Genomic DNA, 26,953 nt, shown 5'->3' with positions numbered 1-26,953 from the left:
GCTAAATGCAAACATTTTTTTTAAAAAAGCAAACATTTGCCTACAACATCTGAGAAACACACAACTATTGCCTAGATCACATGCTTTACCTGGGCACACTATCCTTGAATTCCAGGAGGTGGGGTGGGGGGGGTGGAAGATGGGGAAATGAAGGCTTTTGTCCATCTATGGACACTTTTGGAAATGGAAGTAAAGAGATCATCACAAATAGTTTGCATAGAATACCAAAAAGATAAGCAGAGGAAAAAAAAAAAGGAGAAAAATAATGTAGAAGCTCTTTGAAAGTGCTTTCTCTAGAAATGGAAAATCAGTGAATCTGCCAACAGAGCAAGTTTGGGGCTTAACACCAGATTCTCCTTATTGCTACGCTTACTACTAAATGGTTAACAGAAAACTCCTAAAAATAAAACGTTTCCTGATTTCAGTCTCTGAACAGAAAACATTTCCTTGTTTTCTCCTCCTTTCAAGATTTGTTTTCATTGTGAAAGATCTAGGATACTTTCTTAATGGAAAAAAAATTAGATTGTGAACTTTGAAAGAAGGAAACAAACAAACAAACAAGAAACAAAGAAAGAAGAAAGATTCCCTGACTGAAATACTTCTCACTGCCTTTTGTATTTATATGAGAAGACTCAATATTATAAAAATGTAAACTCTTTTCATTTGAGCTATAAATTCAGTGAAATTCCAAAGTCCCAGCAGATTTTGTTTAGATACTTAATAATCTGATTCTGAAATGTCTGTGCCTGAGCAAAGGCCCAAGATTAGCAAAACTATTCCTGAAGAATAAGATAGGAGGGGTTGCTCTACCAGATTTCAAGACATATGTAAAACAATGGTAATTAAAACAGTGTAGCCATGATACAGGACAGCACAGTGGGACAGAATAAAGAGCCCTGAAACAAACCCATGAACATATGGAAGTTTGATAGAGGACACAGAGGACACTGCAGATCGCCAAAGAAAGAAGAGACTATTTAGTAAATGATGCTGGTATAACTGACTATCCACATGGAAAAATATGAAGTTAGATACCTACCTCACACACCATACCAGCAGATCAATTCCAAATTGATTAAAGATTTAATGATTAGAGGGGAAAAAAACTTTCAAAAGTTATAAAAGAAAATATAAAATATCTATGAACTGGACCTGAGGAAGGACTTCTTAAACAACACACAAAAAGAACTAGACATTTTGTGCCCACTGGATTGGCAAAAATTCAGTCAGAAAATAACAGGTGTTGGCAAGGATGTTGATCAAAGGGAACTCATGCAGACGCTGCTAGAGGAAGTGGAAGTTGGAATAATTGAAATCACTTTGGAAAACAGTTTGGCAGTATCCTGAAGTTGAATATTTGTCTACTTGTGTATGACACAGCAATTCCACCCTTAGGTATGTACTCTAGAACAGTGCTTCTCTAACTTTAATGAACATCGGAATCACTTAGAAACTCACACAATTTGGGAGCCCCACCCCTGGAGATTCTGATTCAGTAGGTCTGGGATAAAGTCTATGAATGTGTATTTCTGAGAAGCACCCTGCTGCTGAGGCTGCTGCTGGTTTCCAGTCACAGTTGGAGCAGTGCTTCTCCAGATTTCTTCACTTGTGTCTTGGGAAACAGGAATAAGAATATTCAGAGTCACATTGTTCATAACAGCAAAAATCTGAACACAACCTAACTATCCATCAACAGAAGAATGGATAAACAAACTGTAGTATGTTCACACAATAAAGTATCCTACAATATTGAAAATGAATGAATAATAAGTACAGATAACAACCTGGATAAATCTTAGAAGCATAATGTTAAGTGAAAAAAGTGACTCACAGAAAATTACATTCAGCATGATACCACTTTTATAAAGCTAACAAATTAATAATATATTTCTTAGGAACAAATGTATGGATAAAACTAAAATACAGAGCAAGGGAATGGAAAACACAAAAATGGGAAAGGGAAGAATCACATAACTAGATGCTGCCATGTGGTGTTAAGATAGCTTTTCAGGTGGGTGGCTGGTTCTCATATGCTTCAGAACTCTCATGTAAGTTATATATACATGAAAATTTGTTATAAATATTTGTCATATATATATATGGAAAACATATACATAGTACACGTAAAATGGAAAACAATTTTTAAATGAGTGCCAGGCAATCAGGTAAGCTAAATGAGACAAGATTACAAGGAAAGGAAAATTGTAATAACAATTAAAATACTCATTGGACTTAGCAAATGACAGAAATGATCCTGGAGGAAATGTAGAGGACAAACTTGAGATGTCCTGTTGCAGAGGGAAAACAAAAAGATTGAAAAGTGATGAGAAAGGAGATGATAGATGTGCAAGCCCCAGGATGGAGGGCTCACAACCAGACTCCTGAAACAATGAGTGGAGCAAACAGAAAGAAAAAGAAGTCAAAGCTATATTTAAAGAAAATTCTCACCTTAAAAAAAGACCTTAGTCTTTCCGATCAAAAGTACTCCCCAAATATCAGCAAATTAATGCAGAAACCCACATTGACACATTTCTGATAAAACTTCAAATATCAAGGATAAAACATGACTTCTATAAGCATTCTGGCAGAATACAAAAAATAGAAAATAAACAGGCTAACCAAACAGAATAAAATTCACACTAGCCTCAAATTTCTCTGCAACAACAAACACGACAAAAACATGATTTCAAAGTTCATTTGGAAAAATAAATGGATATGACTAATTAAAGAAAGTTTGAACAAAGAAGGAAAAATTATAAATGAAATGAACTTGAATCTCTAGATATTAAAATGTAAACTACAATAAAGAAAATGATGTAAAACTGATAATATACAATATGTTATATTACATATTATAATGTTATATATTGTATATATTTATATGTTTTTACATACATATATAAAACTTGGTATGTGATAAAGATATGTTTAAGAATAGGTTATCAACTGTATGATGCTACAACTAGTTGTAGAATAATTTAGAAAATAATTAGTACCATATAGCTAAATAGTTTTCAATGAATTAAGAAGTTACACTTTTAAATGATTATATAAAAAGAACTAGAAGAAATATCAGTGAAGATTGACCTGATCTTTGTGTGAGGAAGGACTTTCTAAGAATAAAAGAAGTGAAAGAAATCAAAAGGAAAAAAAGGATATATTTTCCTATAATTTTTTTAAAAATTCTCCATGTCAAAAAATCATAAATGTTGATAACAAGTACACTACAGACTTGGATGGAATATATTTGTTCAATATATATTCCAAAGATTCTTACCAATAATATTAAAAGATGTATTACAAATTAATAAGAAAAAGGTGGATATCCCATTGGAAACAGGAATGACTGTGATAATCACTTCACCAAGTTTACTTCAAATCAAAAATAGAGAAAGTGTCATCAAATAAGAGCAAATTGAACCGAGATTTTTTTCATTTATATGATTGACGATGATAAAATATTTGGCATTTTAAATATTAGGAGACCATATTTAACAGCCATTCTGAGGACACTTAGAGTTAATTAAGGTAGGTGGCTGGGCAAGGCTTAGAGCTCACTACTCAAGGCAGATTTAGAGCTATTCGGCTGGCAAAGGGGCTTTGAGACTGTTCTGATTTATGCCATTCAACAGACATTTTTAAGCAGCTGATGTTATAGATGACCACACAAGGGGAAAAAAAAGAGGATCATTAAAAGGTTTCTGCCTGGAAAGATGAAGGCTGAGAAAACATGCATGATGTCTTTAAGACCTTGAGTAGCATGCTCACACTGAACGGCATGATTATGGAATTCCAGAATTGGGGGGAGGGAGGAAGCCCCCAAACAAATTAGGAAGCCCCTTTTTACATGGAGAATTATAAACACTGAAGTCATTACCCCATAACTGGATATAAGAACAAATGCAAAACAGATACATAATATATCTTGTATCAAGTATAAAAATAAAATATGATAATAGCAAATACCATAGAAATTAAGATGGCAGTGAATAGGCTTTTGTAAGTTCAAATACATGTGTGGGTCACAGATTGAATATTTATTAATCAGTTACAAATGGATGCCAGAATGGTTTAAAGCATCACATTCTTTTAGTTTAGAATTATTCTTTTTATTTTAGAATTATTGAGGATGACCAAGAAGTAGCACCATGGTTTGCAAACATTCTTCTGTTTGTGTTTCTGACTATGGAATTCAGGACCCTGGTCTCTTGCCTGGAGGACCTTCATCCCCCTCCCATCACACTAATAGTCTTTAGTGACAATATTTGGAGGATGACATTGGATTCTTATATTGATGACAATGCTAAAGATTGGAAATCTTCTATTCTACAGTTAAACACAAGTCATAAACCAGTATGAAAGTAAAGTCATAGGAAAAGAAAGTCAAAGATGTAAGGCCCTGATAGGTTATTATTTCATATGTGAAAAACTTTGATTCATTTGTATTGCGTGCCTGTCTGAGTCCACCCTACTTAAATTTCCCTATTTGGTCAGTTGAAAAGGCCACTTTAGACTGTGCCCATTTCATTATCAACCCAAGGTGAGCACCGGATTGTGTTGACAGGCTTATAGGATTAGGGTCTCTTTAGTCATGATTCACTGTACCCCTGGTAAGAAGTGGTTTCTGGCCTGTGTGTTGGTATGTTTACTCAAGATACTCAACATGCTTCTTTCTCTGACTTTCCACCTCTCTATTCTTCTCAGGACTACTGGCTCTCTCTCCTTTACAAGCGCCTGATCGGCCCCAAAGTCTTGGCTGTGCATGTGGCTGGGCTCCAACGGAAGCCACGGCCAGGCCGAGTGATCCGGGACAAACTAAGGATTTATGCACACTGCACAAACCACCACAAGTAAGTCTTCAGAGAGATGTCAGAGGAAGCCACTCCCAAGGGGCTTCAGGCTTCAGGCCCCTCCTAGAATTCCATACCATTTGGGACCCTTGTTAAGACTGACTGTAAACTGCTTCTGGAATCATTATACCTGCTCTTTGCAGGTTTCAAAGGACCTCTGATAAATAGCTTTTTCTCCAAGTGAAACCGTTTTCTCACTCTCAGAGGATTGATGCACAAAAAGTTCATAAAAACACATGCCATTTGTTCATTTACTTCTTCATCCAACAAACTTTTATTGAGCATTTTCTCTGTGCCAGTTGATGTAATGCCCATGAAGCTTTTGTGTGTACCTACCCTTGAACCAAGCTAGAGATATAAAATTTGTTCCTATGATCCAGCAGCTGAGCTTGAGGAAATAAGTCTACATTTCTAAGGTGTATGCTGGAGAGCTCTCCCACTAGAAACCTAGCCCTAGACCTGTGTGTCCCAAGCTGGAAAGCCCAAAGGTAGTCACGCCAGCTTTAGAAACATTTTCAGAATTTCAGAAATCTTTCCAGCTATTTTAAATCTTATGAGGTTAAATAAAATCTAGGCTTCCTTTTTTACAGGGCTGAACTCAGAACAATCAGTGTGGTAATGCGTGGTTATCCTTCTCTTTTTGATCCGAAGCACTGGTTGTCATTGAAGTTGTCTGTAAATAAACAGGAAAAATAATTATCATTAAGTAAATAAGGTGAGGCAGATAAAATTTTAAAACATGAAGATCAGAAGGTAAAAATTGAAAACTGAGCCTAAAGCCAAACCCATCTGACCAAATACGGCTTTCTTACATCACTTCCTGTTTAAGGAGCAGAGTAGGCAGCTCTGAAAAAGAACTCTTTCTCTTAGTGCAGGTGGAGGAGGGGTGGAGGAAGCCAGTGCCTCCAGCCAGACCTTCATTCCGGTGGGCCTATCAGGGGCTGATCATGGGCAATGGATAGCACAAAGAGCTCCAGTGGTCAGGTTACAACAGACGCTCCTTCCCCTTCCTTGATGAGAGAGGAGCCAAGTCAATTAATTTATCATGATAAGATTTTTCAAAGAATCACTCTGAATATAGTGGGGCCAGGGGCCAGTTGTCTTGTCTGTAGATACAAGTGCCTATTGTGGATGAGAGGAGGCTGGTTTGGGGCGAGGCCAGAGGCTTTCAACGTCCCTTTTGCTCAACAGGAAGCTCAATCCAATACCTGACAGAGAGTGACTGCTTTATGGCTTTGGCTGGAGTTATCTGATCACCACACAAGGATACATTGTACTCCTTGTCTCCACCCTGGCCCTGAGGTAACCACTCAAAAGGAGGACCCCCAGCTTCAAGAAAGAAATATTACCCTTGGCACCTTTTGTCTCTGTTGGGAAGCACATCAGTTGTGCCCTTTATACTATCGGTCTGAGGAACCAGGGGGAAAATGTCAGTAGCCATGGGCTTAGCAGGATTTGGGTGTCCTCACAGAGGGCTCCTCACATAGTCTCATCCCATTGCTCATCCTCACATTCTTTGACATGCTTGTGGGGAGTTGTCACTAATATTCTGAACATACCATGAACTCAGGGCCAGTGTCTCATTCATTTTTGTATTCTTGGTATCTAATATGGTGACTGGCATGAAGATCTCAGCAAATGTTGGATGGATGGATGGATGGATGAATGAATGCAGAAATAGGACATCAAGACCTCACGGATGATTTACAGCTCTCACTCTCTTCCCCTTTGATCTCAGCAATCATCCAGAAGGAGGTGGTGTGGTAGAATGGCTAAGAATTCTACCATTCCCTAGCAGGAGAGCTCAAACAAGTTAACCAAAATCATCTGGATTTAATATGCTCTCTAATCACCAGCTCTCTGCTTTCTGTGGGAATTCACTTCAGAACCTCTCTAGGGAAACGGTGCCACTGTGCTTCTGTTAGAAGCACCCCTCTTCCCCATTAAAAAAGGAAGACGAGACTTGACTGATCTCTTGCACATATGGCCATAATGATAATAACAGAGGGGAAGGTCTTTTTGTTCCTATTAAAAAAGTAAGCCCACAACAGATGCACTGAGCTGGCTGGGAATGCCGGTCTCCTCCATGTCTGTGGGTGTCAGGTGCCCCAAATAGGTAGGCACAAAGATAGGACAAGTGTCTCTTCTCCTTCTCCCTGGGAAGCTGTGTGCCCTGTCTGCGCCCCCTCATGATTCACAACAGCCATGAGGAAGCACTACTGATTCACTTAGTTTATTCATGGTCAACAAGCTCAAGGTCACAGAAATGTCCCAGAGTGGGCATGTTGGCTTCACACTGTTCACTCTTGACCAATACTCTGAAAATATATATCCTTGGTCAAAGCAGGGATTGGGTGAGAAAGTATAAACTTACCAGTAGAACAACCCAGAGAGACTGTCTATTGAAACAACTCCTGCACTCCAGTGTATACTGAGCACTTGCTGTGTGCCAAGCATCTTGCCAGATATCTGCACTTATATTATCATACCGAATTCCAAAAGCTTTATGGTATCACCCCTATATGCAAATAATAACAACATTAATAATGCAAAGATTTTTACACTTGGGAAGAACCCTTAGAGATCTTTTGGCCCAATGTCCAATACAACAGAATTTTCTTTTACAATCTCCTTGGCAGTTATGCAACCTCTATTTGAATACCTCGCTGCCTTTCATGGCACTCTCTTACATTGCGGTTTGTTTCTGACCTAGGAGAGTGTTGTGTTTTATGATTGATTTAGGATCAAAAGTTCGAAATGCAAACCAACACCAGCAGGTGCTCTGCTGCCTTCTGTTCTAGAGTCAACAAGTCAGGAGCCCGGCAGCATGGCAGTTCTCACCTCAGATCTTCTTGTTCAGAGAACAAATATGTTTTGACTGGGAAACTTTGTCTTTATAAACTATCCTGCTGAAATAATGTATGTTTCTAGGGACGAGCTGAGGTCCTTAGCCAAGTTCAGAACCAACTGGAACCTGGTGGATATTGAAGCAAAATTGAGCCTTTTGGGGTTCAAGTTTGTTTATTATTGGCAAAACATGACTTCCTGTTTTTTAGAAGAAATCCTTTTAAAGGCTCATAAAAAAGGTTCCTGAGGCTTCTTGGACATCAAATGACTCTTACAAAACAATATTTTGATGAGTTAAGTGTAAATGAATCAGAAACATGTGGATTAAATTTCCCTTAAAATACACAGGGGCTTTGAAATTAGGGGAAAAAATGTTTGGCAAAACATGGCCTGACTTTTACCGAACCCAAAAACTTTGAGTTAGATTTGGGGACAATGGACCAACCCAGTTCTCAAACACATGGACTTTCACTGGAAATGACCATGGATTCCAAAGCACCGTCTTCTATTCCCTTTCCTTGTCTCCCAGCTTCACTGGAGACATTTCTAGAACAGTGACTGTTTTTTTATCTGGAAGTCAAGACGCATCTCTCCATATGATGTCCCCCACCTCTTACATCGAGGATACTCCACTTGGAGCCTCTGTTCCCTGACTCACTTCCTCCTACCCCCATGGCATCACAGAGAAGATGTCAGGCAGCAAAAGAACAGCCAGAAAGATGAACTCCAGATGCATGGATTCTCTACTGGGGAAGAAGTCTCACCATGAGTGAGACATGGAGTAAGATAGATGTTTTACCAGACAGAAAGGGACATTTGCTAAGAGAACCAAAATCCACCTGGACTTGACATCAGAAGATGAGTGATTGCCTGTTAGCCATGCTTTCAGTCAGACCCCATCTTCTTAGGCAACAGATACTCCTCCAAGATTATTTTTTTGTGGGCAGAGAATATATATTCTTCAGAAATCTGGATCTTCGACACAGTGCTTTCAGGTTGGTGCCTACACTCCCAAGCCAAGAATGTATCTTTGCAGCCAAACGACCTCTGCTTAATATCCTTGCCCCTCAGCCAAGCAGGAGAAGGGACGGCTGAGGCAGTCTTCAATGCCAGTTCCTACCTGAGGAGGCTCCATGAATTCTGTGAGAGCCTCTGCACATGGGTCTCTGAGCTGGCTTTCAGTACCGGTTTTTCTCCCCCAGGGGAACTATGTAAGTGGAAATCAGACCATTGCCAAGCAGCTTGAAAAGACAGCTTTCCCTGCAGCAGTGCTGTGATTTCAGGTCTCCCTCCCACCCACCACTTCCCCACATCCTACCCTTCTCCTCTGCAGTCTCCCAGGGCTAGTTCTGCCCCAGCTCTGCAGAGGGAAAACTGCACGAGGCTCTCCCCCCTCCACTGCTCGCCTTTGAGAAGGTTATCTGATGGGAGTTAGCAAAAGAGTTTACCACAGTCTGGCAAAATTGGTAACCATGCATGCTTACTTTTGCTCACACTGAAGCCCAGAGTACCTGTAGTTAATGGTGTTTTGCTCAATTTCCTCAGCAAAGCAAAGCTTAAAGCCCACCAATGGAATATAGTTGGTGTTCTTTTACTGACAGTAAATGCTGACACAGGCTAGCGGCATCTTTCTTCCGAGCTCTGGTGACACAAGTCTGCTCAGTAAATGGACATTCTCTTCTGACCTAACTCAGCTGTCTCCAAAAACTACTTCACATGCTTCAGAAGATTAAGAAGGACCAGAGGAGGAGGAACCAGAGAGAAAAGTCATATAATAATTTATCAGAATATCAATGCAGGCATTCAGAAAGCCTTTGAACATAATAATGTGCCCTACAGATGCAAGAAAAATTATCGGACACACAGTCAATGGAATATACTTTGGGAATTCTCCTAACCCTAATGGATTGCTCTAGGCAAGTGGTTTCCAAACCCAACTCATCTACCAAATATCCTAGAAAGATTTACACACACACACACACACACACACATTCCTAGCCCCCATCACAAACTAATGGATCAAAATCTTCAGGATGAGTCCTAGCAACTGTTTTATTAAAAAGCAAAACAACCCAAGTTATCATGTTGACCTGCCCTTAGTCACTCAACTCTTAATTAACACCTTTAGAAGCAGAGGTGAGTGACCCAGAGGCTAAGGGATGCTGTTTCTGCAAGGAATGATATTTTCCTCTGGGCAAAGTTGACTTAGAGTTTCTCTGAACTCCTCCTTTGAAGGCAGGACTGGGTCATTTCTTCTGTTTCCTCTCATTAACCCATCCAGATGGGGCCCTAGGGGACCCCTTAGAAACAAAGTCTTTTTTCCTACAAGAAAGAAGGAAATCATTATAGTTTTGTTGATACATGCTGAAAGGCTCTTGCATGTAGGCATATAGTTCTTCCAGGCTTCTGAACATCCTGTGCTGGTTTAAAAGGATTCCAAAATGTGAATAGTTTTATAAGCTTGGTGTAGGTAAAACAGCAAAAGCAGAAATAAAAAAGATCAATAAATTTGACTACCTAAGAGTTTTTAACTTTTATACATCAGAATACAATGTAAACAAACTGAATTGGTCAAAGAAACCTGGGGGAAACTTGGTAACATACATGCAGACAAAGGATCACTATCTTTAATAAATAGCTTTTATAAATCAATAAGAAAATGGGCAAAGGACATGAATAGTCAGTTTACAAAAGAAGAGATGAAATGGCAAACAGGCAAATGAAAACAATGCTGCATCTCAGCATGAATTTTTTTAAAAATACAAATTAATACAACATCGAAATCCCACTATCACCTCTCGGGTTGATAAAGGTATTTTAAAAGGTTAATATCCATTATTCTTAAGGGTATGAGGAAATGGGTGCTCTTATAGATAGCTGAAGAGAGCAAACTGGTACAAGCTTTCTAGGCAGTTAACATCAGTGTTAGCAAAATGTGTGTATCAGTCAGGATAGGCAAGGTTATGCCGTGATCATGGAGGACCAACAAATCTCCATGGCTTTCGATAAGAAAGTGTATTTCTCATGCACACTACTTATCTGTCATGGCTCAGCTGTAGCTCTGCTCCAAATCATCTTCGTGCCAGGATGCAGGTCAATAGAGTAACCTCTGTCAAGAACATCGTTGGTCTTCTGGCACAGGGAAAAGAGTCATGGCAAAACACAGGCTGCCTCTTAAAACTTCTGCACAGAGATTTTAACATGTCCACCCACATTTCATTGGCCAAAACCAATCGTGTGATCCCTAGGTTTCAACACAGCAAGGACAGAAAACCTTCCCACAGGGAAGGGCATCACCCGGGAATGAACCAGAAGATTTGGTTAGGAATCATGCCATGTGCCTTCCCCTAGACCTAATGTGTCCAACTTCCAGGACTTTATCAGAAATAATGGTGACATGCAAAAAGTTTATATAATAGCATTATGTAATTTTGTTATGGCAAATTTTGAAAAAATGTAAGTCTCCAAAGGTAGGGGGTTAACTAAATAAATTATGTTACATTTCTATAATTAAAGAATTTAGCATTCTTCTGTAAGTAGAAGAAAATACAATAACATAATAAGATGAAAATATGTTTAAGATGTTCACGAACTGTAAAAACAATGTGGTCTCAATTAGATGAAAACTGAGAAATATATATGTATATGTCAAAGTACTCAGTAAATATTTGAATTAATATTGAATTAATAAACAAAAAATACTGGAAGGATGTTTACCAAAATTTTATCATATCTCAAGATACTTGGATTATGGGAGAATTTTCTTTTTCTTCTTTGTATTTCTCCGTATTTTTCCTTTTTTTCCCCCTGCAGTCAGCATGTTTTATTTTCACACTCAGAAAAAGATATTTTGTTTTCTAAAATCATTGGGATACATTTAAACAAAAACAAAAGGAGTGTGGTAGGAAACGGGTATCTTCTCTGCAAGAAACCACAAACAATAACAAGGCCTTCCTGTCTTTGAAGGTCAGGGGTGGCCAAGAATCATAAAATAAGTGCCCTTTCCTGGGGCAGTCCTGTCTGGTGCAGTCTATAAATTATTTAGCAGCACCTAACTGACAACTTTATGTCCATCTTACCCTTCTCCCTCTCCATCTCAGCCACAACTATGTTCGAGGGTCCATTACACTTTTTATCATCAACCTGCACCGATCAAGAAAGAAAATCAAACTGGCTGGGACTCTCAGGGATAAGCTCGTGCACCAGTATCTGCTGCAGCCCTATGGACAGGAGGGCCTCAAGTCCAAGTAAGTGCAGACCAAGAAATAGCTTAAGAGCAATTGCAGCAGGAGCTGGGAAGGGAAGGATCTACTGTCCCTTTCCTGCTGCTAATTCACTCGGGGGGCTCAGTGGGATGGAGTCAGAGGACTGCTGACTCCCTTTGGGACCCTTGTCAAGCCCGTCCCGGTTCTAGGCTTAGATTCCTCAACTGTAAAGTCAAATGGTAGACAAAATATTTCTCAACAAGGGCATTTTTGGTATCTGGGCAAGACAATTCATTACGAAGAATGATCTCATTTCAAGCTACTTATTTGCATCCTGGGTCCCTGCCCACTAAATGTCAATAGCACCGCCTAGTCATGTGACAACCGAAAACCCTGGGGGTTGAGAGCCATGCCCCTTTCAGCTGTAACATTCTGTAATGCTATAACTCCGTTTGTCAGCATCTACAAACCTCATGGGGACAAAGGGTTCAAAGTTCAGAGATCAAGAGTCTATGCTGCCCCTAAATTTGTAACTTTGGACACATAACCTCTTGGATCTTAAGTTTCCTTATCTGAACATTAGAAGAGACATTATATTCTGGGGGCTCTGTGACTCCCTCAAACTCTATAAATATATGATTCTGTGATACTCCCTACCTCCCTCGGTCTTTACCAGAGACTGTTGACAACACTGACCTCTACCAAGAGAAAGCAGCTCTAGGCCACAGGGAGAAGAGCCTGGTCAGCTCCCGAATAAGGCCTCCCAGGAAGGGTATGGGACACTGTACAGACTGGGAGTATTCCTATTCCATTTTTAATGTTTACCAAGTTTAACAAAGCTGTAAACTTGGAGCAGGTGGCTTGCACTCCCACAGCTGCCCACAACTATTTGCGCTATAATTGTTCGCTGTTTCACAGCAACCTTGGTGGCTTGCATTTGGCTTCCAACTGTATGTGCAATGGGAACAAAACACAATCTGGGAAGTGACTTACTGAGTCTCTTTAGCCCACCCTAGATCTGTATTTTCAGTCTTGGTTCACATACTGGCTCTTTTCTCTGGCTACATGTACTTTTCTTTCCCCTCAATCCTACCTGTATTAGGAGACTCTCTTGAGTATTTTATCCCATCTCTATTTACCAGTCATTCATGACTAGTGTGCTGAATTCCTGGTCTTTATCTTAGGCAGGAGAACCAGTTCTGGTCCCAGCTTCACTAAATAATTGTTTGACCTGAGTAGATCCTTCAATCCTAATCCCTTGGCCTCAGTGTTCTTACCTGCAAAATTCAAGAGTTGCTTTATGTTTGGCAGGGTCCCTTCCAGCTCTAAAGTTCTCATCCTGGGTCTGATTCTCTGAGGATCCTATGAGTATGTTTAAATTTCCCACTGCCATTCACTAGTGACCCGCAAAGTCATTTCTGGCAGAAGGGCTGACACCTCAAGCAGTGACTGTGATCGTTCAGGGTCCTCTGGAGCCAGAGATTAGGAGCTGAGCCTGCCCAACGTTGAGAAGACCATGTGTACTGTGTGGAAGGAACCGGCCAAATGCCTTAGTCTAACAGGCCACTTGCTGGCTGTGTGTCCCTAAGCAAATTACATAATCTCTATAATACAGTCTTAGTTTCTTCATCTCATGAGGAGAGGAGTCAACAAGGTAATCCAAGTAAAGTTCTTGCCACATAGGAGGTGTGCAGTAAATACCCATTGCCTTCCTTTTCCTCAACTTGGGACTTTAGCTGGCTGGGGAGGAAGAGGGAAACAATTGCTCTCTTTCTAACATCTCTAAGATGTTCTTCCAAAGCAGAGTCTTCTCGGATTTTTAAGATAATGTGTTGCTAAGACACTTGTTAAGATTATAATAAAAATGGTATAAATGCAAAACCATGAAACAGGAGGAGATGTAGTCAGAGGGTAGCATCATTTTATGAGTTTGTTCCCCCACCAACCAAGGGCATGGGCCTCCAACACTGTTCACTCCACTCTATGCCCCTGCCTCCAGGATTATTCCCCTGACACTTGAACCTGGCCACACCTTGGCCCCTCCTGCCTATACCTGTCCATCAGAGTGACTGAGATGACTCCCCCTGGCTACTCATATGCCGTATGTTCCAATTATGCTGTCTTGTACCTCACCTTGTCACCATCGCAGTGAGAAGTTGTGTTATGGTTTTGTTGAGAATGTCAGAGAGGGACAGGGAAAAAGGGAATTTCATGCCACAGGGGTCCTGAAGAGGGATTTGGTAATGGCCACTGAGATCAAATAACAATGTTATACACTCAGAAGAAGAGGGAGCCAGAATCAGAAGGCCTGCCTATGAATCCAGTTGCTTCCATTTACTCGTGTGGACAAACCTCGGCTCCCTTACCTGTCAGATGGGGTGATTGTAAGAATCAAATTAGAGCATGTGGGTGAAATACAGCTTTCTACAAGTGAAAATTTCACACACCCATGCATACGCATATGTATATAAGTAGAAATACAGACAGGCACATATGACATTACATATGTCATCTTAAAGAGAGTTTTGGATTGGAAGTCAGGAGAACTGGACTCCAGCCCTAATCCTGCCCTTACTTCACTGTGGAGCTTTGAGCCCTTCACTTAGTTCTCTAAGCCTGTTTCTGTCCTGTAAACTACTGCTAATGTGACACCTCTCCCGTTCTAGACCCCCGTGGCTTGGACCCTGTGTTGCGCCATCTTGTACTGTAAGCCCCCAGCAGAGGCTGTTGTGCATATGTTCAGCGCCCCCAGCGCTCTGCTCAATAACTACAAATGCGTGCAGGAGCCCTCGGTGGTTCTGAGATGGGGGTCTTACAGGAAGGGTATGGTTTTGGTGAAGCAGACTGTGCAGGAAAGGATGAAAGGACATGCAAGGAAGTGATTTCAGCCTTTGGTGTCTCCTTCTCTGTTTTATAAGCCTCTGGGGCCAAATTCTGTGTGTCTGCTAGTTCCTCGCTGCAGCCTGGAGCCATATTAGCTCAGAAGAGGATGGAAAGCTCTGGGAGCTGAGAAACCTGTAATTGCTCTTGTCTGGAGGAACCAGAAAGAGGAGATAGAGCAAGTCAGTGTGCCATTCAAGCCACCAGTTAGACATTTTGGCCTGGCGTTACAGGAGTAGAGAGATGCCAGCAAACCTTTATGACTGGTTGAGAACAAGGGGGTAATTCTTATTCTCTTGGAGTTGTTAGCAGGGCTGGGTATATTTGAAATCTCTGGAAAGGTATCTTCATGAGATCTCGGGGCTCAAGAATGTCAGGCATCGCACATGAAGCCCCCCTAGGGCCACTAATCAGGCACAGTCTGGGCATCCGAGTCCACAAATGAAGGTTCTTGTTTGTCATTTCAGTAAGTGAGCCAATCATTAGATCCACCACTTGAGTCTCAACTCTCCAAGTGAGAAATAGTTCCCATTCTTGGAATCAGACAAAAGGTGGGTGCCCTATCTACCCTATAGGATAGGAGAAGGGAAGCTTCGAAAATTGCAATGTGTACAAGAGGACGGGGTTCTGTGTCTAGAATACATATTCTGTAAGGAATGGCTGAAGGTAATAGGGAGATTTCATTCAGAGAGGAAAAGTAAGGCAAGTCGTGAAGACTTTCTTCAGATACTTCAAGGACTGTGAAGTGAAAGAAAATAGATTTAGCCTAGATCCTCTAAAGTGACAGCAAACCAGGGAGTGCAATTTAAAAGAGAAAGATTTTACCACAAAAAGAACTCATTTTCCAAAGGCTTGTTTGGCTTGACTGAGGACAGGGTTTTTAGGAGGTAGCCTATTACTCAGAGAGTGAGTGGCCATGGCCAACCCAGAGGGGCCCCACGTTTCTCACTCAGTAGGCGGGTGAGCTAAAAGAGTTCTGCTTCCCATTGAACTCTAAAATTCATTTATTCTCTTCCATTCTCCTTCCCCCACTTCCACTTCATTTTTGGAGTCTGTGGTCAACAGCCAAGTAGCTTCTTCAGGCCACTAAAAGGCCACACAAAGAGGATGTGCTGTAAGAGGACGTGGCAGTAATATTGGGCTAGTTTTTCTCCAGAAAATCTCCGTCTGCAAATCCATCCTCTGTCCTGTTCCCTGGTTTCTCACCTTCCTGGAAGGAAAACTGACCATTTACACCCAAGACAATAATAGTTCCCATTCTAGATAAGTCAAAGAGAACCTTTGTGGCATCTCCATCATCCACAAAGGAAAGAATCTGCCCAATGCCTGATGTGATCATGAATCAATGAGCATTGTCCTCTAGGGAATCGGTTCTACCCAAGACATAAATATCTCCAGTATCTTCCAACAAACAGGGAAACAACATGAAGCTGGGCCAAAGAAGTTAACTTGCATCAAAAAACAGGACTAAAAACATGTTTTAGGGAAAAGTCAAACCAAGAGCAGGTGTTTGCTCACATCCCAGTGTCCTGCCCTATGTGTCTCATTCGATTCCATTTGAAGGGAAAACTGTCAAAAATTAGAAAAGAAGGAAACAACCTTCATCACATTGACTGTTCTATTCTGACACAGTAACCTGAGGGAATCAGCAGCTGCTAAGAATCCTGGGGCAGAATAACATTTTGAAGTGATCTGCTTCATTCTCCCTACCCTTAGAGAGCCTGTGGCAAAGCCATATGGACTAGAAGATGCTCTAGGTTTAAAGACCTCTGGGGAAGGAGTGCCCACAACTTCAATCCTGTCTAAACACTTAATTTTATAAGAACACTGTGGCCCACTGTGGCTGGGACTTTATAGATAATAGAGAGCTTTAAGAGCCATTATCTCATTTGACCCTCTGAATAGCACCAAGAAGAAAGTAGAACAATCCCTGCCTCTCTCACACATTAGAGTTGGAGAAACCGAATCTTAGAGCATTAAGTGACTTATTCAAGAGTCACACAACTATTATGTGATAGAGCTAGAGAGTATCTAGGACCCAATTTTCCTGGCCCCAAATCCAATGCACTTTCCTCAACACTATGCTACCCCAATAGCCCAGCAATATAAAATTATAATGACGTACTGACAAACATACAGTACGGATCACTGAACCCTATCACGATACTGTCTGCTTTCATTTCATCATAGGCTGATCACGGAATGAATGTGAAGAACATCAGGTTACTCAGCAATGTTCTCTCCTCTAGGCTAACTTACCTCTGTTCCATTAACTTTTCTTCACAAGTCCTAATTTCAGAGCCTTCTTAAAAATTCTTCTCTGAGAAAGATTCTTTTTCCCAATCATATAGAATTTTAATAAAAGCTTTTTTTTTCTCAGCAAAATTGGGGATTTCCCTTCTGTTTCCTCTATGCTCTTCTCAGACAAAAGGATTATTAAATACCAGCAGTGACTATAAATTGGTTTAATTTGAAGACTATAAAAATCAATTTTGCCTAGTATACTCTGACCCTATACACAGAGGTACTGCTAGCTAGCTCGCTTTTCCCTTCTGGAGCGCAAGCCCGGAGTTACATCTCTGAGGGAAAGATGCTGGCACGTGAGCCTTCTCACATGTCTTCATGCATTCATCACCTTTTATTGAGATCCTACTTTGTGCCACACATGACTTGTTCCCCTTCAGCAGCCTAACATGCAGTGGCAACTAATGTAGCTGAAATTTTAAATGAATTGTAGTCCCATAACTATAAAGAGCCAGAATCCCAAGTAGACAAATTAGGGAAAAACGTCTGAACATGAAGTTCAATGTGAATGCTTTAGCTCAGAATGTCTCTTGATCTTCCTCATGCCAACCCACGTCATCAGTAGCCTTCAAAATCTATTCAATGTGGAGTGTTAGGGGAAGAGAGGGAAGGGGATTCTGAGGTCCCTGTCCTCATGGAGTTCATCTCTGTTATTAGAACAAACAACCAACAGGGAAGCAGCTTGTGGGTGGTGCATGAGAGAGGTGTGGAGTATTTCTGCTTCAGGGCTAATACATTCCATATTAAATGTTTACATTTCATATCTGCACGAGCCTCTCCTTCAGCTGCCGTGATGTTAGCTGAAAGAAACTTAAGGTTCCTATGAACCTAGAATCTTATTGCCTATTCTGTGAAGAAACGAACATATTTTTTTCTTTTCTGCATACTGCTTATTTTTTACATCTCTCCGGGATATGACTTTTGCTTTGATTTTACCCTCATTAAATCCCATATCAAAGAAAAACATTGGCATCTAACTGCATGCCTTTAGAAGGGTGTCATTTGATGTTAGCCAAACAGAATAGTTCTGAAAATACTCAAGTTAACTCTCAGGTGTTAAGACTTTAAAAATATCTTCGTGTCCCTTTTGGAACAGAGCACATTATGATACTTCATCTCCAGATTCAGAGGTTGGCGAGTGTGAGGGCTGAACTGGCCACCATCTGACCTACCACAGTCTCTCTCTAAAGATGACTAGAAGCACCACATTTATTTTTGGACATGGACAGATCTGGGAAAAGGAACTTGGGGAAAATTCTTAACCTTAAGAATTCTATACCAAGACTTCTCACTCACATGCTTAAAAACAAAAACTGAAGACCTACTTTCTAGGACCAAAGGGCCATTATTCCACTTACCTCAGCAGACTCAAGACATGTAAGTGTGTAAGTTCCACACTGCTGATACTAGTTGGTACCTGGAGTTTTTGAACTCTGTTTGACCAGACCCACTCCCTGCAGGTTTCCATTATCTCCACTTGTCTGGGATCGTTTAAATTAGTTTCTTAAAATAAACCACGTTATGAAAGTTCTACAGTTATTAAAAGATGACTTTATAGAGGAAAAATTTGAGAGTACTCTTAGCAGTCAAGAAGCTTCCTCTAGAACATCCCTGACAGAAAACCCATCAGCTTCTGTTTGATGAGACTGCTCATGTCATGAGTCAGCCCACTTTGGGACTCATGGGACAGCTCTGATTGTAGGAAAGATCCTCCTCGTATGTGGCCAAAGTGTGTTTTCTTCCATTTCTCCCCTTGCTTTAGGAAAATTAAGCAGAGTAAATCTATACCTTCTTCATAATAATTTTTCAATGTCTCCCCATAGAGTTGTACTCCCCAAGCTAAACACTCAACTCCTTCAACCATTCCTCCAATGGCCTGGTTTCCAGATTGCTCACTATTCTGTTCACCCTGGAATCCATTGAGCTATAGAACCTTATCTCCTATTATTAACTGTTCAATTTTCTTACCTCAGACAAGCTCAGTTGTGCAGGTCTGAGCAGGAGTAGGAAGTGTGAGCATTTTGTTATTCCAATTTACCTTACCGACACAGAGCAGTCATATTTTTAAATCTTTGCCAACTTCGTAATGAAAAATAATACTCTCATCTTAATTTGTATTCTTTGAGTATTAGCGGGGTTGAAAAATTTTCATGTCTCTTAGTATTGCTTTTAGGCATTTTCTATGTCTTTTGCTTATTTTTCAATTGGATTGTTACCTGTTTTTTTAATGATTTGTAAGGTTTTTCTAACATGGGGCAATTTCCCCTTTGCTACCTATCAGATATGTTAAAATATTTCTCCCAGTATTTTATTTACTATTGTTCCAACTATTTCATTTTTAGGGTATTATCTTGACATACAGAAGTATTCCCTTTTTATGTAGTTAAATCTATATATCTTTTGCTTTGTAGTTTCTTCCATTCCACTTATATGTCTATGTATTTATAGTCCCCAAATCAGATAAATATGTATCTTCATTTTCTTCTAGTTTCTTTTTTGTTTCATTTTTTCTATTTATTTCTTTAATGCCTCTGGAATGTGTTTTGATATTCTGTAAGAGGTAAGGACCGTCCATAGTGCTATTGGAGCTGAAAGTGCGTGCGGAAGCTGTCTACCCACACAGGGCTTCAGGTGCTGGTTTTAAAAAGTCAGGGGAAAAAAGGATCCTTTTTTTTTAAAAGCAAACATTAGAATGGAGACCTCTTTTACCTGGAGGAAAAGGCCCTGCTGTGCAGACACAACCCCATTATCTGCAGCCCTGTTAGCAGGGCACCGAAAGCCCCCCAGGAGGAAAGATAAGACGCAGAGGCTGGAGCACTGGTGGCAAGGAAGGTGTGTGGGCCTGGGCAGATCTACGAGCTGGTGGCGAGTGAGCAGGAACATGCAAGCTCCTGTTCCAGGTGAGAAAGTCTGAAATGGACACTGTGAAAGTAGAAATGTAAATATATATGAGTACATATATTTATAAAAATACTTACATGTAAGGCTCTGAGTCAGTCTGTAGAAAAACTATAGAGAAGTAACTATATAGAGAGATGAGCCTTACACATCTCTAGTTAATGTAAGCTTACTACTCGCTGAAACTTAGAGAATTTGGATTCTTTTCGCCCTTGTGCTCATTTCAGGGTGTTCTGTGGTTCAAAAAGAGATAGTAGCCATAACCAACATATATAACATGATCTGAGTAAATAATTATATACATATCTGGAAAATGCAGTGAAGGTACTGAATGACATATTTAATCCCCTTGGGTTCCTCTTGCCTGGAAAGAGTTTGAACCACGTTTGGTCCGCAGGCAACTCTCTGTGCCACAGCGCAGGACCTGAGAGAAACCAAAATGCCTTGAGAACTTGCCCTTCCAGAAAAGGACAGAGTTCTTCTTTTTACTGTTAAAGAGAAATGCAGAGTTCGTTATCTACACAAATGCTTCATCTGATTCGGTTCTTAATTCATCCTGGGAAGTGCTACACACACGCTTCCCTGTGTGTTCTGAGGAGCATGCTCATCTCCTTGGTGGACACACGGGAGGGGAGACATGAAGGGAAGCAGTTCTCTTGAAAGAGCAAAGATGCTCACTTCAGACTAGTCAAAAAAACTTGCCTTTGAAAAGTTCACATCTTACTTGTAGTTTAAAAAAATGTGGCCTCTTGACATGGTACTCCAAAACAGTAAGAAAAGCTCTTCTTATTCAAAATCACTTCAGAATGTGACAGTTAGAAAGCCGTTTGAGTCCCGTCCACCCCCAGCTGCAAACCTGTGCCCACTCCCTCTCCTAGCCCTGGTGCTCACCCACGGCTGTGCGGTGAAGCCCCTGGGAGCTTTAAAAAGCCCTGTGCCCAAGCCACACCCCAGACCAATTAAACCAAAATTTTCTGGGCTGGGACCCAGGCACCAGTATTTTTAAAGCTCCCCAGGAGATTCAAATATGTGGCCGCGGTTGAGAACCGTTGTGGCTCCAGAAAACGCTGGAGCAATATCCCAGCTGATTTGCATCTCTGATTTCACCCAGATTCTAGTCTTCATCTAGGCACTAAGCCATTTTGCCAAAGGTGCGAACATACCATGAGCCCCTGGGAGTTCTCTATGACTAAGTGGAAGGATGTGTACGGCTCCCCAAAGGTTTTATTGTTCATTTTGTTTTAACTCCCAGATTAGTAATGTATAGATCGCTGTGCAGATTAGAGGATTATAAAATGCTTTTATACTTTACAGTGACTTGCCATCTTAAACCAAGATGTTTAGGAATTCAAGGTTTTCACTTTGCACTCGGGGTTGTTTTCTGAGAGTTTTTCATTTGCTCTCAGCTTCAGAATACATTTTCTTGCAGCTCACTCCCAGCAGCAGGAACCTCTCTGCACAACTGTCCATCAAGGCTGTGGTCTCTCTTCCCCACCTTCACTCACTTGGGGACTCTCACTGCAGGCAGAGATTTCCATTCTCTTCCAGAAAACCCAGATGAAACACTGGTAAATGAGTACTTTAGGCTAAAGCTCACGTGTTTCCGAGCAGTTGATTCTAAACTGAGGGGCAAGGAAGCAGAATATGCAGTTCTGCTGGATTGAGAAGAAATGGCCCTTGTCTTCTCCTTTCTCCACACCCTCCAGAGGCTGCGGTTTGGGTGGCAGACAAACGCAAGCCACAGGGAACTGTAAAGTCTTAATCCAGCTTGTCCCTATGGCAGGGCCTGGACGCTGAATCAGTATTTCTTTGGCTGCCAAGCATCAGGAAGCCCGCGACGACATGTAGCTTATTCCAGATGAGGGGCCTAGAGCCCCGAACTGTGGACCAGCTGCCCAACACCAACAGTCATTTGGCGGTCTACCTCTTCCCTGCTCATCTTTGCAAGAATGATTCAGGGTCACCGCACACTTTGCATTTTGACATCTGTGGGCCCTGGAACAGAGCCCGTGCCACCTGGGATGTCTTACTTTTCATTTTTGAATATACAGTGCACCTGCTATTATAGGGCGCACTTTATCAAAATCCCATAAAACCAAGATATGTATCCTTTGATTAAACATATTTGAGTAGGTATCCAGGGAGCCGTGACTTCAAAATGATGGAACTAATTTTGGGTGTGGCTTCTGGACTTTATCTTATACTTTTACAGATGGAAAACCCATCGGCGCACCTGTGCGCGGGCATACGCCCGCACCTGCCCTCTTACCAGACTCTGTTCATCCCACCTGCAGACTGCCCTTAAGGGAGATGCTTCTCACCCCCACATGGCCTCCTCCAGCTCCACACAGTTAGGGCTGGGGGAACCTGATATCTCCCCACAGAGGATACTTTAAGACAAGAAGACAAAACAGACCACAGAGGGTAAATATAGGAGAGGGGAATGTAAGGAGGGAAGAGATGCATTCTAACCTGGCAGTCTGGGAAGTCTGCAGGGCTGAGGGCCATTGAACAGGAGCTGGAAGGATGAGAGATACACCTAGGAAATGCTAGACCGAAGGAGATTCCAGGCAGTGGGGTGAGCTTACTAAAGGTTCAGAAGTACAAAAGTTCAAGGCCTGTTTTGTTTGAAGGGAGTGGGTAGTGGCAAATCATTTTACATGATTGGAATATAAATGCTTTGGAGGGTGAGGAGAAAGGCCACAAAAATACACTAGTGCCAGAACACAGAAGCCCTCAAGATCCAGGCTGAGAAGTGCGTTTTTCCTTTTGTCTCTCTTCTTGTGTAATGTAGCAATTATAGTGTGTCTGACCACACATTTGTATGTTTCTGGGTTTCAGTCTTCATGGGTAAGGACTACGTCTGCTACAATTGAATTGTACAACACAGAGAACACTAGGGATATGAGTAATGCCCCTTACACACCACTCATGAATGTCCGAGATCATAGCACCAATTCTTTACAATGGGAAGGGAACAGAGTTAACCACATGTTAAAGTCTCTCCATGGTTTTTATAGCTGGTTCCTATTGTGTCTTGTGGTTTGAGAGTGATATGCCTATGACATGGAGCTTTGAGATGGTTGCAGAATCAAATTTTCTTCCCAAACTGCCCCCAGATGATTTCCTCATCTGTTGGGAATTCACAATATCAGTATAAATCCAGGTTCCTTAGCTGGGCTCTCATCTTGTCTGCCAAATGTGCTAAGTTATTTTAAGCCATTAGAAGCACATGGTAGAATCCCATTATGGCTTGGACCATTATTACACAGACTTGGATAGAACACAGATCAAATCATGACCCCCAAACCTAACTGCAAACAGGAAAAGCCTATATCTCTAACAACTTGCCTATATAATCCCCCAGCTCTGCTTGCATGAAGGAGTCCTAGGGTTTGCTCCGTGACACAGAAGCTAGATCAAAACTCCTCATTGTTTCATTATGCCCCTCAGAGAATAGGATGAAGGGCACATGATCTCCTCAGCCTCAAAGGGTCTCGTGGCCAGGAACCTCATGTATGATGTGGGCTCCTGGAGGCGGGAGAGGAACAGGAAGGCTTCATCTCCATTTACTCTCTCTTGTACAGTCTCCTCTCAAACAATAGAGGAAGGGGTTGGAGCATGCAATCAGGATAACTCCTAGAGAGCTTGACTGAGTGGAATGCAACCAACATTAATTAGAATTACCCTCGTAAGCAAGAAGGCACTGAACCACATGCTATTGAAAATTAAGAAATGCAAACAGTTCGGTCTAGCCTGCAAAATGACTCCAGCACACAGATAAAATAAAGCTGAGCAGGACGAGTGCTAAAGAGGGAGCTGCAAGTAATATGCCTGTCTTGCAGCTGGGGCTGTCAGCTAAGGCCCTGTGAAGGAGGCCACATCCAATGGGGCCCGGAGAGAAGAGTAGACTTCTACCAGATTCCAGGCAAGGCAAAAAGCAGAGAGGAGAAAAGCTTCAGGACACGCTTGGAAGTAATCCTCCCCACGACCCCTGAGGCAGGAGCACCCCTGAGAGGGTAATGAGCATCCTCTGCTCCAGCTGGGCTAGTGAGACCAGGCGACACTAACCTGCGGCCACTCCGGAGCGGCCCTCGTCAGCGGGGTAGCGCTCACTCCTGGCCATTTCAAAGGAACTTCCTTTCTAAGCTACCCCAGCTGCACAGCCTCTCCCGGAGCAGGGGAGAGGAGCAAGGCCCCTCTGTCCTCAAACCCTCCAGGCTCTAACCTGCCCCTGACCCGGAGAAGGGCCGGGCAGCTGCACAGACCTGCTTCCTAACTCAGCGAGGGGGCCGCCGGGCCTCGGGGGCCTGTAAAGCGCACACAGGTGCGCGGCCGGGGACCGGGCCGGGAGAGCGGGGCGCCCCCCGCACCTGCGCCGACCCCCGCCCTGCACGCTGGCCGAGAAGCCCGCACCCTGGCGGGAATCGAAACCCGGCTGCGCAGGTTTCCCTAATATTGGCCACATTCAGGGGGGCCCCCTGCCCAGTGGACCGCAACGCAGTTTTTGCTGGGATCTGACTGCCCCTGCGGTTTGTTCCTCCGGGAGGCCAAGCGCAGGAACCTCTGCCCGCCCCCGTCTGCCGGCCCTGCGGGGACCGAGTGCGGGCTGTGGGGGCAGCGCACGCGCTCTGGCTTCCTGAGAGCCAGCGCCGGGGCGGCGGGGGGGGCGGGGGGGGTTCCTCTCCGGCGCCGTTGTGTGGAACAAGAGTGCCCTCTGGTGGTGCATGGGCAGCACTCTGGACCGAGAGTCAGACTAGGAGGTTGTGGGGGTTATGAAGAGCAAAGGGAGCTGATGCCCCCTCCCCAACACACACACTCAGGTTCTTAGACATTCTCCTTCCTCTCCCTCCTTCTTCTGTCTCCCCTGCTTCCCTTCTTTTCTCCCCCTCTCATGGTTTAATGATCCAGAAACAGAGACTAGAACAGACTGGTGACATGTCCAGGCCTGCACATGTTGGAAGTCTGAACTAAAACTCAGATCTCTGCCTTCCAGTCCAGTGTCTTTTCCTTCTGAGTTCATCTACCTGCATATTTATAACCAGTCCTTCTTTTATTGCTCACCTGCTATGTGAGTTGGTGTAGGGAGAGTTCAAGAATAATAAGACAGACACATGGTCTTCCTGCCTAGTGGAGAGACAGACAAGCGGTCAGCAATGCGAGTACCCTGTGATGAGTACGGAGACCCCAGAAGTATGGGGTAATATGGAAGCACTTTGGAGGGGCACCTGACCTGAAGGACAGATAGGAGTTAGCCAGGAAAAGGAAGCTGGAAAGGGGAGGGAGTATGGAGAAGGTTCCAGCAGCAGGAACATGTACAAAAACTCTGACATCAGAGATTGTGCTTGGAGAAATTGCAGAATGGAATGGAAGGAGGTGGTGAGTAGTGGGGAGCTGGAACGGGCAGGAACTAGGGTAAGCCTCTAATAGGCTAGAGACATAGGTAAAGGCTTTGCCTATTAGGTCTTGTAAAGACTTTGGACAGTGTTCTAAGATCAGCAGGAAGCTACTGAACATTAGGTAGGTGGATATCATGATCAGATTTCTATTTGTGCAGGATGACTCTGAGTTTGGCATTAAAGGCCTCAAGCTAGTTGTTAGGCTTTGGACAACACACCTAAAAAATGTTCAAGACAGAAGGAATCTTAGGTTTCATCTAGTCTGTCTTACAAGTGGAGAAAGCCAAGCTCAGAAAAGGCAAATCACTTCCTCAAAGTAGTTGAGGCAGCACGATTATCTCTAAGTCCCTTCATCTCCCACTCAAGGTACCAAATATGTCAGCCTGAAGCAGATACAGGTCCCAAGGCTGCTCTCAATAATACAAAGTCTCCCCCAGCCTCTGCCCCCACAGAAGTCCACCCAGGGCCAGGCCATAATCCAGCAAATTATCTTCAAGACTGGCAAAGAGCATGCTCACTAGACCTGCTTTCCTGAGACCTCAGGATAGTTAAAGCTTGCTTCAGTATCCATGGCTAGCAAGAACCAGGGTAAGACATGAAGACTAGAGACTGTAGACAGGTGGTGGGGGCAGGAGGGTGACCTGGGCAAGGGGCTCCCATAGAGACCAGGGAAGCAGAGGGCTTGACTCCACACTGACACATTGAATCTCATTTCAAATCGCAAGCAAAATAAAACAAGTTTAGGAATTGAAAAGTAACTCAGACTTTATAAAAACAGATGGTGATAAAATGCAGTTGTCCTAATATTTGGATAATTTAAATGCCCTCAGCAGCTAGGGAATTAAGAGAAATAGTTCAACATAGGCTGGATCATTTAGCATTTGGTGTGAAAAGTCATGGGCAGTAAGGAGGTCCCAGAATATGCTGGAAATATGATAAGGAAAGGTTTTGAAATAAAGAAACATGATCCTGGTGAGTGCCATCTGGAATTGGAGAATAACATGACATAGTAGAAAGAGGTGTCTGAAGGACTGAATTCGAGACCTAGCTTAGCCATCTATTAGCTATGTGACCTTGCCCAGACCATTTAACCTCTCTGACCTCATCTCAATAGTAAAGTTACAATAATAATAATAATAATCACCCCAGGTACCTCAAGGGCTCTTTAGCAATCACCAGGGAGGCCAGATAGGACCATGGTGAAGGGTAGCATTGCAGATGTTACCCCTACCACTTACTGGCTGTGTGACTTAGGTGAGACCCCTCTAAACTTTGATTTCTTTATCCATAATATAGGGTTGCTAACCCCTGCCTCAGTTGGTTGTTGGAAGGACTAAATGCGATAGTCAAATGAAATCATAACAAAATGCCTTTGTGTATAAAATAGTGTGTACTAATCATGATTTTTATCATCAGTGTGACTATGTTTTCAAACTTACAAATTGTTCATAAAAATGAAAGATTATTATAATATTTAGCATGATATGACTTCACTGGTAACAGGATAAATATTAAAAGAAAAATGTAAGTAGGAAAAATAGAATGGAGGTGGTAAAGCAAGTGGTCTGTC

The 26,953-nt window shown here is 42.3% G+C and overlaps 1 protein-coding gene across 3 annotated transcripts in view; it reads left to right on the top strand.

Moving 5' to 3' along the window:
• The window catches only part of HPSE2 (heparanase 2 (inactive)), a 654,573-nt gene that overhangs the window by 622,647 nt on the left and 4,973 nt on the right, over nt 1–26,953 (top strand). For all 3 annotated transcript variants that reach the window (XM_035026830.1, XM_035026820.1, XM_035026811.1), the window contains 2 exons: nt 4,705–4,850; nt 11,798–11,944. In XM_035026830.1, the coding sequence (XP_034882721.1) occupies nt 4,705–4,850; nt 11,798–11,944 (293 nt within the window). The remainder of the gene's footprint in view (nt 1–4,704; nt 4,851–11,797; nt 11,945–26,953) is intronic.

Source organism: Mirounga leonina, unplaced genomic scaffold (assembly GCF_011800145.1).
Source record: "Mirounga leonina isolate KUSES-001 unplaced genomic scaffold, KU_Mleo_1.0 Mir_114, whole genome shotgun sequence".
Lineage (NCBI taxonomy): Eukaryota > Metazoa > Chordata > Mammalia > Carnivora > Phocidae > Mirounga > Mirounga leonina.
This window is presented reverse-complemented; position numbering and strand designations above follow the sequence as displayed.